This window comes from Tachyglossus aculeatus, chromosome 1 (genome assembly GCF_015852505.1).
Source record: "Tachyglossus aculeatus isolate mTacAcu1 chromosome 1, mTacAcu1.pri, whole genome shotgun sequence".
In the NCBI taxonomy this organism is placed as follows: Eukaryota; Metazoa; Chordata; class Mammalia; order Monotremata; family Tachyglossidae; genus Tachyglossus; species Tachyglossus aculeatus.
In genome coordinates, this window is record NC_052066.1 from 4,778,107 (window position 1) to 4,793,038 (window position 14,932).

Genomic DNA, 14,932 nt, shown 5'->3' on the forward strand with positions numbered 1-14,932 from the left:
CCGCACACAGTGAGCGCTCCATCCCGTATCTGCCCCAGTGCTTAGGACATAGCAAGCGCTTCACAAATACCGTAATTATTATAAAGGCAATGGACTGACCGTCTGTTTATTGTTCTGCCGTCTTCTCCCCAGCGCTTAGACCATAGTAAGCGCTTAATAAACACCAAGATTATTATTATATATATCGTATATAGTACGATACCGTATTATATAGTACGGTATATTATTATACCGTAATTATTATAAACGCAATGGACTGACCGTCTGTTGATTGTTCTGTCGCCTTCTCCCAGGCGCTTAGGTCAGTGCTGTGCATGCAGTGAGCGCTCCCGAAATACGACTTGAGGAATGCCGGCCCCTGCGGTCCGTCCCCCGGCCCCCCGGCCCCCCGGCACCCCGCATCCGCACCTTAACAATGACCCTCCCGGCCACGGTGAGGTCTCGGTCGAACCAGGTGCTCCATATCCCGCCGCCGTAAGGCTCCACGCCCACCTGGAGGAAGCCCACCTGCCCTCGGCGGGATCGGCGTTTCACCTGTATGGGACGACGAGGTGGGGGGCTGCTGGGAGAATCCCCCCCGACACCCCCCAGGCCCCTTCACACCCAAGCCCACCGCTGATAATAATAATAATAATAATAATGATGGCATTTGTTAAGCGCTTACTATGTGCAAAGCACTGTTCTAAGCGCTGGGGAGGTTACAAGGTGATCAGGTTGTCCCACGAGGGGCTCACAGTCTTCATCCCCATTTGACAGGTGAGGGAACTGAGGCTCAGAGAACTTAAGTGACTTGCCCAAGGTCACACAGCAGACATGTGGCGGAGCCGGGACTCGAACCCATGACCTCTGACTCCAAAGCTCGGGCTCTTTCCACTGAGCCACGCTGCTTCTCTATAATCAGAAAAGATGATGACTGTGAGCCCCCCGTGGCACAACCTGATCTCCTTGTAACCTCCCCAGCGCTTAGAACGGCGCTTTGCACACAGTAAGTGCTTAATAAATGTCATTATTTAGTACAGTACACTTAGTACAGTGCTAAGCCCTTAGTCTAGTGCTCTGCACCCAGTAAGCGCTCAATAAATATGACTGATTCATTGATTATTATTATTTAGATTAGAACCCAGCCCCCTTCTAGACTGTGAGCCCACTGTTGGGTAGGGACCGTCTCTAGATGTTGCCGACTTGGACTTCCCAAGCGCTTAGTCCAGTGCTCCGCACGCAGTAAGCGCTCAATAAATGCGATTGATTGATAGAACCCACGATCTCTGAATCCCAACCACGGCTTCTAGACCGTGAGCCCGCTGATGGGTAGGGACCGTCTCTAGATGTTGCCGACTTGTCCTTCCCAAGCGCTTAGTCCAGTGCTCCGCACACAGTAAGTGCTCAATAAATACGATTGATTGATTGATTGATTGATAGAACCCACGATCTCTGTCCCAACCAGGGCTTCTAGACCGTGAGCCCACTGTTGGGTAGGGACTGTCTCTAGATGTTGCCGACTTGGACTTCCCAAGCGCTTAGTCAGTGCTCCGCACACAGTAAGCGCTCAATAAATGCGATTGATTGATAGAACCCACGATCTCTGAATCCCAACCACGGCTTCTAGACCGTGAGCCCGCTGTTGGGTAGGGACCGTCTCCAGATGTTGCCAACTTGGACTTCCCAAGCGCTCAGTCCAGTGCTCCGCACGCAGTAAGCGCTCAATCAATACGACTGATTGATTAGCCCAGTGCTCTGCACATAGCAAGCGCTCAATCTATACGACTGAATGGACGCAGTCAGCTCCAGCGGCTCCCCTGGGGCCGGGGCACGGACCCCCCCAAACCCACCCCCGTCCCCCACGGGGCCTTACCCTGAGGCAGGGACTGTCCGTGTGGGCCCCGATGAGGCTGAACCCGTTTCCGGGGCGGAACTGTCCCCCGACGGCGAAAGCGATGATGGTGGAGGAGTTCCTGGTGAGGAAATACTGGGGGGCGGCCCGGAGGAGGCGGGCACCCGGGGACGACCGAGTCAGCGGGCTTGGGGGGGCCCGCGGACTCGGCCCTCCCCGCTCCCTCACCCCGCGCTCACCTTGTGCTGCGGTTGAAGATCCCAGCTCTCCGTCTCCTTCAGCTCCTGGAAGCCGGCCTGGAGGAGGCGGTGGCGGCATTCGCCCACCACTGAGGGCGGAGGAACGCGGGCTCCCGTTAATATTCATAATACTACTAATAATAACGGTATCTGTTAAGCGCTTACTACGTGCCAGGCACTGTCCTAAGCAGTGGGGAGGGGATACAAGGTGATCTAATAATAACGGTGTTTGCTAAGCGCCTGTTCTAAGCACTGGGGAGGGGATACAAGGTGATCTAATAATAACGGTATTTGCTAAGCGCCTGTTCTAAGCACTGGGGAGGGGATATAAGGTGATCTGATAATAACAGTATTTGCTAAGCGCCTGTTCTAAGCAGTGGGGAGGGGATACAAGGTGATCTAATAATAACGGTATTTGCTAAGCGCCTGTTCTAAGCAGTGGGGAGGGGATACAAGGTGATCTAATAATAACGGTATTTGTTAAGCGCCTGTTCTAGGCAGTGGGGAGGGGATACAAGGTGATCTAATAATAACGGTATTTGCTAAGCACCTGTTCTAAGCAGTGGGGGGGGATACAAGGTGATCTAATAATAAGGGTATTTGCTAAGAGCCTGTTCTAAGCAGTGGGGAGGGGATACAAGGTGATCTAATAATAACGGTATTTGTTAAGCGCCTGTTCTAAGCAGTGGGGATGGGATACAAGGCGATCTAATAATAACGGTATTTGCTAAGCGCCTGTTCTAAGCACTGGGGAGGGGATACAAGGTGATCTGATAATAACGGTATTTGCTAAGCGCCTGTTCTAAGCAGTGGGGAGGGGATGCAGGGTGATCTAATAATAATGGCATTTGTTAAGCACCTGTTCTAAGCACTGGGAAGGGGATACAAGGTGATCTAATAATAACGGCATTTATTAAGTGCCTGTTCTAAGCAGTGGGGAGGGGATACAAGGTGGTCTGATAATAACGGTATTTGCTAAGCGCCTGTTCTAAGCACTGGGGAGGGGATACAAGGTGATCTAATAATAATGGTATTTGCTAAGCGCCTGTTCTAAGCAGTGGGGAGGGGATACAAGGTGATCTAATAATAACGGTATTTGCTAAGCGCCTGTTCTAAGCAGTGGGGAGGGGATACAAGGTGATCTAATAATAATGGCATTTGCTAAGCGCCTGTTCTAAGCAGTGGGGAGGGGATACAAGGTGATCTAATAATAATGGTATTTGCTAAGCGCCTGTTCTAAGCACTGGGGAGGGGATACATGATCTAATAATAATGGTATTTGTTAAGCGCTTTCTACGTGCCAGGCACTGCTCTAAGCGCTGGGGGAGATACGAGGTGATCAGGTTGTCCCCCGTGGGGCTCACAGTCTTTATCCTCATTTTACAGACGAGGGAACTGAGGCACAGGGAAGTGAAGTCATTTGCCCAAATCATACAATAACAATAATAATATTAATAATGATGGTATTTGTTAAGCGCTTACTATGTGCAAAGCACTGTTCTAAGCACTAGGGGGATACAAGGTGATCAGGTTGTCCCTTATGGGGCTCACAGTCTTCATCCCCATTTTCCAGATGAGGGAACTGAGGCCCAGAGAAGTGAAGTGACTTGCCCAAAGTCACACAGCTGACAATTGGCGGAGCTGGGATTTGAACCCGTGACCTCTGACTCCAAGCCCAGGCTCTTTCCACTGAGCCACGCTGCTTCTCTAATAACAATAATAATAATAATGATGGCGTTTATTAAGCACTCACTATGTGCAAAGCACTGTTCTAAGCGCTGGGGAGGTTACAAAGCGATACAGAATTACAGAGTTAACAACAATGGTATTTATTAAGCACTTACTATGTGCCAAGCACTGTTCTAAGCGCTGGGGGAGATGGCCATCAGGTTGTTCCCAATGGGGCTCAGTCTTAATCCCCATTTTACAGATGAGGTCACCGAGGCGCAGAGAAGTGAAGGCGCTTAGTCCAGTGCTCTGCACACAGTAAGCGCTCAATAAATACGATTGATTGATTGATTGAAGGGACTTGCCCACATATTAACAATTGTATTTGTCAAGCGCTTACTATGTGCCAACCACCGTTCTAAGCGCTGGAGTAAATACAAGGTGATCAGGTTGTCCCAGGTGAGGCTCACAGTCCTAATGCCCATTTTACAGATGAGGTCACTGAGGCACAGAGAAGTGAAGTCATTTGCCCAAATAATAATGATAACGATGGCATTTGTTAAGCGCTTACTATGTGCCAAGCACTGTTCTAAGCGCCGGGGAGGTTCCAAGGTGATGAGGTTGTCCCACGGGGGGCTCACAGTCTTCATCCCTGTTTTCCAGATGAGGGAACTGGGGCCCAGAGAAGTGATTTGCCCAAAGTCACGCAGCTGACGAGTGGCGGGGCCGGGATTCGAACCCACGACCTCTGAGTCCCAAGCCAGGGCTCTTGCCCCCTGAGCCACGCTGCTTCCCTCCGGGCTTTGGGGTGGGGCGAATATCAAATGTCCAAAAGTCACAGATCCAAGTGTAGAGATAACGCAGAAGGGAGATAATGTGGAACTTGTACTTCCCAAGCGCTTAGTCCAGTGCTCTGCGCACAGTAAGCGCTCAATAAATACGATTGAATGAATGAATGAATGAAAGGGGAGAGGGCTTTATTGGGGAAGGCCTCCTGGAGGAGGTGTCACCTCAGTAATGCTTGGAAGGTGAAGAAGCAGCGTGGCTCAGTGGAAAGAGCTCGGGCTTTGGAGTCAGAGGTCATGGGTTCAAATCCCGGCTCCCCCACTTGTCAGCTGGGTGACTTTGGGCAAGTCACTTCTCTGGGCCTCAGTGACCTCATCTGGAAAACGGGGATGAAGACTGGGAGCCCCGCCACGGGACAACCTGATCACCTTGTAACCTCCCCGGCGCTTAGAACAGAGCTTGGCACATAGTAAGCGCTTAATAAATGCTATCATTCAGGTGGAGAGAGCGGCGGTCCGGCGTGCATGGAGAGGGAAGGACTGCCAGGCCGGGGCAAGGATGTGGGCGAAAGATTGGAGGAGGAAAGTGGCCAGGGGAGGTGGGAAGGGGCTAGCTGGGGGGGGGCGTCAGTACTTTTCTTTTTTAATGGCATTTATTAAGCGCTTACTATGTGCCAAGCACTGTTCTAAGCGCTGGGGAGGTTACAAGCAGATCAGGTTGTCCCACAGTGGGCTCCCAGTCTTCTTCTCTTCTAATTATTAGCGGTGGGCTAATCCCACCGGTGGGCGGTGGGATTTATTTATTTCCGTTAATATAATAATAATGATGGCATTTATTAAGCGCTTACTATGTGCAAAGCACCGTTCTAAGCGCCGCAAGGAGATCAGATTGTCCCACGGGGGGCTCACAGTCTTCTTCTCTTCTGATTATTAGCAGTGGGCTAATCCCACCGGTGGGCGGTGGGATTTATTTATTTCCGTTAATAATAATAATGATGGCATTTATTAAGCGCTTACTATGTGCAAAGCACCGTTCTAAGCGCTAGGGAGGTTACAAGGGGATCAGGTGGTCCCACGGGGGGCTCACAGTCTTCTTCTCTTCTAATTATTAGCAGTGGGCTAATCCCACCGGTGGGCGGTGGGATTTATTTATTTCCGTTAATAATAATAATGATGGCATTTATTAAGCACTTACTATGTACAAAGCACCGTTCTAAGCACTGGGGAGGTTACAAGGAGATCAGGTGGTCCCACGGGGGGCTCACAGTCTTCTTCTCTTCTGATTATTAGCGGTGGGCTAATCCCACCGGTGGGTGGTGGGATTTATTTATTTCCGTTAATAATAATAATAATAATGATGGCATTTACTAAGCGCTTACTATGTGCAAAGCACCATTCTAAGCGCTGGGGAGGTTACAAGGGAATCAGGTGGTCCCACGGGGGGCTCACAGTCTTTTTCTCTTCTGATTATTAGCGGTGGGCTAATCCCACTGGTGGGCGGTGGGATTTGTTTATTTCCGTTAATAATAATAATGATGGCATTTATTAAGCGCTTACTATGTGCAAAGCACCATTCTAAGCGCTGCGGAGGTTACAAGGGGATCAGGTGGTCCCACGGGGGGCTCAATCAGTCTTCACCCCCATTTTACAGATGAGGTAACGGAGAAGCAGCGTGGCTCAGTGGAAAGAGCCCGGGCTTTGGAGTCAGAGGTCATGGGTTCAAATCCCGACTCCGCCACTTGTCAGCTGGGTGACTTTGGGCAAGTCACTTCACTTCTCCGGGCCTCAGTTCCCTCATCTGTCAAATGGGGATGAAGACTGTGAGCCCCACGGGGGACAACCTGATCACCCTGCAACCTCCCCAGCGCTAAGAACGGTGCTTTGCACATAGTAAGCGCTTAATAAATGCCATCCCTATTATTATTAACGGAAATTAATAAATCCCGTTCACGGTGTACCGGACGGGGTGGGGGTCTCCGGGGCGGCCCCCGGGTGACCGTGACTGACCGTGGAAGGGCGAGGGTCCGCGGTTGATGAAGTTGAGGAGCTCCCGGGCCGCCGCCTGCACCGCCTCTTTGGGGGCTTTCGCTGCCATGGCGACCTGCGGGACGGAGGCCCGGCATCATCGTCAGAATTGGGGTATTTATTAAGCGCCTACTTTGTGCCAAGCTCTGTACTAAGCACTGGGGTGGATCCAAGCTACCCAGGTTGGACACGGTCCCCGTCCCTCGTGGGGCTCGCGGTCTCCATCCCTTTTTGACAGGTGAGGGAACTGTGGTCCAGAAGAGGGAAGTGACTTGTCCAAGGTCACACGGCGGGCAAGTGGGGGAGCCGGGATGAGAACCCAAGTCCTGCTGACTCCCAGGACCGGGCTCTACCCGCTAGGCCACGCTGCTGCAGGTGACCCCCCGACCCCAGGACCCCGCCCATGGTGACCTCTGACCCCAGGCCCCTAGTGATCCGCCCATGGTGACTCCTGGCCCCAGCACTCTTGGACCCCCAGCTCACGGTGACCCCTGACCCCTGGGTGACTTCCCCCCAGCACCCCTGGACCCCAGCCCACAGTGACCCCTGACCCCCAGTGCCCCCCAAACACTCCTTGACCCCCGCTCATGGTGACCTCTGACCCCAGGACCCTGGCGACCCCTCCAGCCACCTTGGATCTCTGCCTTGGATCTCTGCCGATGGTGACCCCTGACCCTAACACCCCAGTGCCCCCCCCAAGTAATAATAATAATAAATAATAATAATAATAATAATAATAATAATAATAATAATAATATTGGTATTTGTTAACACCCCCTCCAGATTCTTGTAGCCGTCATCTACCGCCCTCCGGGCCCCACTTCCAACTTCTTTAACGACTTTGACCCCTTCCTCACCTTCCTTCTCTCCTTCTCCATGCCCACTCTGATCCTCGGAGACTTCAATATCCACATGGATATCCCTAACGACTCCTCTGCCGCCCGCCTTCTATCTCTCCTTGACGCTGCCAACCTCTTCCTCCACCCCACCTCACCCACTCACCAACTTGGTCATACCCTCGACCTCATCATCTCCTACCGCTGCACCGTGTCCACCCTCACCAACTCTGTGATCCCTCTCTCTGATCATAATCTTCTCACCTGCCTCCTCACTCACACTCCTTTCCCCTGTAAATCCGTATTACTCCCTCACAGAGATCTCCGCTCTCTGGACCCCACCCATCTTTCGGAGCGCCTCACACCCCACCTCGCCGCCCTCTCCTCTCTACCCAGTCTTGATGATCAGATTACTGCTCTCAACTCTACCCTTTCTACTCAGCTAGACTCGCTCGCTCCCCTTTCCCTTCGCCGCTCTCGCACCACTAACCCACAGCCCTGGATCACTGCCACTGTCCGCCTCCTTCACTCTTATGCTCGAGCTGCGGAACGCTGCTGGCGAAAGTCTAAACACCATGCCAACCTCGTTCACTTCAAGTTTATCCTTTCCTGCCTTAACTCAGCCCTCTCTTCTGCCAGACAAAACTATTTCTCCTCCCTTATTGACACCCATGCCCATCACCCCCGCCAGCTCTTCCGTACATTCAACTCCCTTCTCAGGCCCCCGGTTCCTCCCCCTCCTCCTTCCCTCACCCCCAACGATCTGGCCTCCTACTTCATTAACAAAATTAAATCCATCAGGTCCGACCTTCCCAAAGTCTCTTCCCCCATTTCTCCAACCCCCCGGCTCTCAACACTCTCTGCTACTCTCCCATCCTTCCCAGCGGTATCCTCAGAGGAACTCTCCTCCCTCCTCTCAAGTGCTACTCCAGCCACCTGTGCTTCTGACCCCATTCCCTCTCATCTTATGAAATCTCTCGCTCCATCCCTTCTCCCCTCCTTAACTTCCATCTTCAACCGCTCACTCTCCACTGGGTCCTTCCCCTCTGCCTTCAAACATGCCCATGTCTCTCCCATCCTAAAAAAACCCTCTCTTGACCCCACCTCACCTTCTAGCTATCGTCCCATATCCCTCCTACCATTCCTTTCCAAACTCCTTGAACGAGTTGTCTACACGCGCTGCCTAGAATTCCTCAACAACAACTCTCTCCTCGACCCCCTCCAGTCTGGCTTCCGTCCCCTTCATTCCACGGAAACTGCGCTCTCAAAGGTCACCAATGACCTCCTGCTTGCCAAATCCAACGGCTCATACTCTGTCCTAATCCTCCTCGACCTCTCAGCTGCCTTTGACACTGTGGACCACCCCCTTCTCCTCAACACGTTATCTGACCTTGGCTTCACAGACTCCGTCCTCTCCTGGTTCTCCTCTTATCTCTCCGGTCGTTCTTTCTCAGTCTCTTTTGCAGGCTCCTCCTCCCCCTCCCATCCCCTTACTGTGGGGGTTCCCCAAGGTTCAGTGCTTGGTCCCCTTCTGTTCTCAATCTACACTCACTCCCTTGGTGACCTCATTCGCTCCCACGGCTTCAACTATCACCTCTACGCTGATGACACCCAGATCTCCATCTCTGCCCCTGCTCTCTCCCCCTCCCTCCAGGCTCGCATCTCCTCCTGCCTTCAGGACATCTCCATCTGGATGTCCTCCGGCCACCTAAAGCTCAACATGTCGAAGACCGAACTCCTTGTCTTCCCTCCCAAACCTTGTCCTCTCCCTGACTTTCCCATCTCTGTTGACGGCACTACCATCCTTCCCGTCTCACAAGCCCGCAACCTTGGTGTCATCCTCGACTCCGCTCTCTCATTCACCCCTCACATCCAAGCCGTCACCAAAACCTGCCGGTCTCAGCTCCGCAACATTGCCAAGATCCGCCCTTTCCTCTCCATCCAAACCGCTACCCTGCTAATTCAAGCTCTCATCCTATCCCGTCCGGACTACTGCATCAGCCTTCTCTCTGATCTCCCATCCTCGTGTCTCTCTCCACTTCAATCCATACTTCATGCTGCTGCCCGGATTATCTTTGTCCAGAAACGCTCTGGACATATTACTCCCCTCCTCAAAAACCTCCAATGGCTACCGATCAATCTGCGCATCAAGCAGAAATTCCTCACCCTGGGCTTCAAGGCTCTCCATCACCTCGCCTCCTCCTACCTCACCTCCCTTCTCTCCTTGTCCAGCCCAGCCCGCACCCTCCGCTCCTCCACCACTAATCTCCTCACTGTACCTCGCTCTCGCCTGTCCCGCCATCGACCCCCGGCCCACGTCATCCCCCGGGCCTGGAATGCCCCCAATCCCTCTGCCCATCCGCCAAGCTAGCTCTCTTCCTCCCTTCAAGGCCCTGCTGAGAGCTCACCTCCTCCAGGAGGCCTTCCCAGACTGAGCCCCTCCTTTCCTCTCCCCCTCGTCCCCCTTTCCATCCCCCCGTCTTACCTCCTTCCCTTCCCCACAGCACCTGTATATATGTATATATGGTTGTACATATTTATTACTCTATTTATTTATTTGTTTATTTATTTTACTTGTACATTTCTATCCTACTTATTTTATTTTGTTGGTATGTTTGGTTCTGTTCTCTGTCTCCCCCTTTTAGACTGTGAGCCCACTGTTGGGTAGGGACTGTCTCTATGTGATGCCAATTTGTACTTCCCAAGCGCTTAGTACAGTGCTCTGCACATAGTAAGCGCTCAATAAATACGATTGATTGATTGATTGATTGATTGTTAAGCACTTACTATGTGCCAAGCACTGTTCTAAGCGCTGGGGTAGATACAAAATAATCAGGTTATCCCACGTAGGGCTCACACTCTTAATCCCCATTTTCCAGATGAGGGAACTGAGGCCCAGAGAGGTGAAGTGACTTGCCCAAAGTCACACAGCTGACAATTGGCGGAGCCGGGACTTGAACCCACGACCTCTGACTTCAAAGCCCGGGCTCTTTCCACTGAGCCAAGCTGCTTCTCCAAAGACCCCTGGACCCCCACTCATGGTGACCTCCAACTCCAGGCCCCTGCTGACTTCCCCAAGCACCCCTGGACCCCCAATCAATCAATCAATCAATCGTATTTATTGAGTGCTTACTGTGTGCAGAGCATTGTACTAAGCGCTTAGCACCACCCCCGGTGACCCCTGACCTCTGGATCCCACCCCCGGTGACCCCTGGCCCCCTGGTGACTTCCCCCCAGCACCCCTGGGCCCCTGCCCACGGTGACCCCTGACCCCTGGACCCCAGGTGACTTCTCCCCAGAACCGCTGGTCCACAGTGACCCCTGAGTGACTTCCCCCCAGCAACTCTGGTCCCCCGCCCAGGGTGACCCCTTACCCCAAGACTCCCAGTGGCCCTCCCAAGCACCCCTGGACCCCCGCTCACGGTGACCTCTGACCCCAGGCAAAAACCCAGCACCACTGGATCCCCGCCAATGGTGACCTCTGACCCCAAGACCTCCAGTGCTCCCCAAGCACCCCTAGGCCCCCACTCTTGGTGACCTCCGACCCCAAGCCCCGGCTGACTTCCCCCAGCACCCCTGGTCCCCCGCCCACGGTGACGCCTGACCCCCAGTGCCCCCCAAACACCCCTGGACTCCCGCCCACGGTGACCCCTGACCCCTGGACCCCCGTGACTTCCTTCCAGTATCCCTGGACCCCACCCCACGGTGACCCCTGACCCCAGGTGACTTCCCCCAGCACCCCTAGACCTACTCCCACGGTGACCCTTGACCCCTGGCCCCCCAGTAACCCTGGCCCCCGCCCCCCGGTGACTTCCGCCCAGCATCCCTGGTCCCCCGCCCATGTTGACCCCTGATCCCTGGACCCCAGGTGACTTCTCCCCAGAACCCCTGGTCCACAGTGACCCCTGACCCCTGGGTGACTTCCCCTCAGCACCCCTGGTCCCCCGCCCACGGTGACCCCTGACCCCAAGACCCCCCAGTGCCCCCCAAACACCGCTGGTGCCCCGCCCACGGTGACCCCTGACCCCTAGACCCCCGGTGACTTCCCCCCAGCACCCCTGACCCCAGGTGACTTCCCCTCAGCACCCCTGATCCCCCGCCCACGGTGACCCCTCACCCCAAGACCCCCCAAACACCCCTGGTCCCCCGCCCACAGTGACCCCCAGCACCCCTGGACCCTGAGTACAGCTTAGGACCCAAGCGCTTAGTCCAGTGATCTGCACACAGTAAGCACTCAATAAATACGATTGAATGAATGCATGAATGACTATTTATTTTACTTGTACATATTTATTCTATTTATTTTATTTTGTTAATATGTTTTGTTTCGTCGTCCGTCTCCCCCTTCGAGACTGTGAGCCCGCTGTTGGGTAGGGCCCGTCTCTAGATGTTGTCAACTTGGACCTCCCAAGCGCTTAGTCTGTTTATTTACTCTATTACTCTATTTATTTACTTATTTATTTTACTTGTCCATATCTATTCTATTTATTTTATTTTGTTAGTCTGTTTGGTTTTGTTCTCTGTCTCCCCCTTCTAGACTGTGAGCCCGCTGTTGGGTAGGGACCGTCTCTAGCTGTTGCCAACTTGTCCTTCCCAAGCGCTTAGTCCAGTGCTCTGCACACAGTAAGCGCTCAATAAATACGACTGATTGATTGATTACTAATAATAATTCCCTCGCCCCGAGTGACCCCGGAACCCACGACTGCCAGGCCCCCCGGCCCTCGGTGACCTCTGACCCCTGACCCACCTTTGGGGCTGTGGAGCACGCAGGACAGGGACACGCCCCCGGACGCACGGCACGCACGCACGCACGGAGGGCACGCACGCACAGGCCACGCCCCCGAACGCACTGCACGCACCTACGTCACGGACACGCCCCCCGACGCACGCACGGTCCCGCCCCCGAACGCACGGCACGCACTTACGTCACGGCCACGCCCCCGGACGCACGCACGGCACGCACGGGCCCCGCCCCCGAACGCACGGCACGCACTCACACCCCCGACACGCCTCATTCATTCATTCATTCAATTGCATTTATTGAGCGCTTATTAATCAACCAATCGTATTTATTGAGCGCTCACTGTGTGCAGAGCACTGTACTAAGCGCTTGGGAAGTCCAAGTTGGCAACATCTAGAGACGGTCCCTACCCAACAGTGGGCTCACAGTCTAGAAGGGGGAGACAGACAACAAAACCAAACATATTGTTATCGACAAGTAGGGTGCAAAATAGGTTAACTCGGTGTAAATCGGCCGCATGGTTCTTTTAGACTGTGAGCCCACTGTTGGGTAGGGACTGGCTCTATATGTTGCCAATTTGTACTTCCCAAGCGCTTAGTACAGTGCTCTGCACATAGTAAGCGCTCAATAAATACGATTGATGACGATGATGATGATGATGTACCCAGGGTGGTGACGCAGAGAGGAAAAATGACTCGGAGACATGAGTTCAGATAGAGCAGGAAAGAAGGAAAGTGGCTACCTGCCCGTTCACCTCGCGGGAGAAGGACGAGTGACAAGCAGCCCCGATCCCGGCCGCTTCTTCCTCTTTCATTGGGTTTCAAATCCGAGCTAATAATAAAATAATAATAATAATAATAGGCATTTGTTAAGCGCTTACTATGTGCAAAGCACTGTTCTAAGCGCTGGGGAGGATACAGGGTGATCAGGTTGTCCCACGTGGGGCTCACAGTCTTAATCCCCATTTTACAGATGAGGTGACTGAGGCCCAGAGAAGTGAAGTGACTTGCCCAAGATCACACAGCTGACATGTGGCGGAGTCGGGATTCGAACCCATGACCTATGACTCCAAAGCCCTTGCTCTTTCCACTGAGCCACACTGCTTCTCAAAGCTACACAAAGGATTCCTGAGAGTAGTGCCGTAGGTGAGGCCTTGGCATTCCAAGATCCCAAGTTAAAGTACAACCGTTTGTTTGTCATGGTTTGGTTAGTGTTAAAATCCCCGTTTACAAGATGTTATCAGGAGATAACGGTCAACACAGGATGGGGACATTCCAGACAGAGAGGGGCCACTTGGGTTAATGTTACTTTATGTTGTCCACTAGCGGACTTGACATGACTGACTCCATTTTGTGTATGCTGACAGAAACTCTCCATTTTGTGCAGGCTGAGAGAACAACTCCTTTTCGTGTTGTCTGCAACAGATGCCTTCAAGGCCATTAACAAGTAACACTTATCTATGTAAGGTCATAGGTCAGATGACATCCTGCACAAGACAGTGACAACAGAAGATAACAGAATTTACACACCTATTTATACAAGGCCATAGGGCAGATAACAACAACCTTTACAAGGCAGTAAAAACAGAGAATTTATAGCACCCTGTCGGTCCTAATTGGATTTCTGAAATTCCTAAATGCTCCCTCCCATGTTGCTGTAACTCAATAAAAGACACAGTGAGATTGGGATGGGGCTGCTTGTCACTCGTACCTCTCCCGGGAGGTGAACGGGCAGGTAGCCACTTTCCTTCTTTCCTGCTCTATCTGAACTCATGTCTCCGAGTCATTTTTCCTCTCCGCGTCACCACCCTGGGTACAAGAACCCTTTGGCCGATTTACACCGATTAACCTATTTTGCACCCTACTTGTCGATAACACTTTACAAACCCTGGAGTGCTTTCGGTCTGCACAAAATAAAGGGTTACTGTTGGTATGCACAAGATGGAGTCAGTCATGCCAAGTTTGCTGGTAGACAACACTTGGAAAGTACAATTTGGCTACAAATAGGCACAATCATCATCATCATCATCATCAATCGTATTTATTGATGATGTTGGGTAGGGACTGTCTCTATATGTTGCCAATTTGTACTTCCCAAGCGCTTAGTACAGTGCTCTGCACACAGTAAGCGCTCAATAAATACGATTGATGAGGAGGACTGAGCGCTTACTGTGTGTGGAGCACTGTACTGAGCGCTTGGGAAGTACAAGTTGGCAATCCCTACCCAACAACGGTCTCGCAGTCTAGAAGGGGGGAGACAGGCATCAACAGCATCAATATAAATAAATGGAATCTACGCTGATGACACCCAGATCTCCATCTCTGCCCCTGCTCTCTCCCCCTCCCTCCAGGCTCGCATCTCCTCCTGCCTTCAGGACATCTCCACCTGGATGTCCGCCCGCCACCTAAAGCTCAACATGTCGAAGACTGAGCTCCTTGTCTTCCCTCCCAAACCTTGTCCTCTCCCTGACTTTCCCATCTCTGTTGACGGCACTACCATCCTTCCCGTCTCACAAGCCCGCAACCTCGGTGTCATCCTCGACTCCGCTCTCTCATTCACCCCTCACATCCAAGCCGTCACCAAAACCTGCCGGTCTCAGCTCCGCAACATTGCCAAGATCCGCCCTTTCCTCTCCATCCAGACCGCTACCCTGCTCATTCAAGCTCTCATCCTATCCCGTCTGGCCTACTGCACCAGCCTTCTCTCTGATCTCCCATCCTCGTGTCTCTCTCCACTTCAATCCATACTTCATGCTGCTGCCCGGATTATCTTTGTCCAGAAACGCTCTGGGGATATCACTCCTCTCC

The 14,932-nt window shown here is 52.7% G+C and overlaps 1 protein-coding gene across 1 annotated transcript in view; it reads right to left on the reverse strand.

The window, feature by feature from the left end:
* LOC119925554 (aspartyl aminopeptidase) overlaps positions 1-6,621 on the reverse strand; it is a 41,180-nt gene extending 34,559 nt beyond the window's left edge. Inside the window, exons 1-4 of the mRNA XM_038743842.1 lie at positions 6,531-6,621; positions 2,071-2,159; positions 1,853-1,966; positions 409-534 (exon numbers count right to left, since the gene is read on the reverse strand). Of these exons, the coding sequence (XP_038599770.1) occupies positions 409-534; positions 1,853-1,966; positions 2,071-2,159; positions 6,531-6,618 (417 nt within the window). The 5' untranslated portion in view covers positions 6,619-6,621. The remainder of the gene's footprint in view (positions 1-408; positions 535-1,852; positions 1,967-2,070; positions 2,160-6,530) is intronic.
* Positions 6,622-14,932: the final 8,311 nt, after the last annotated feature.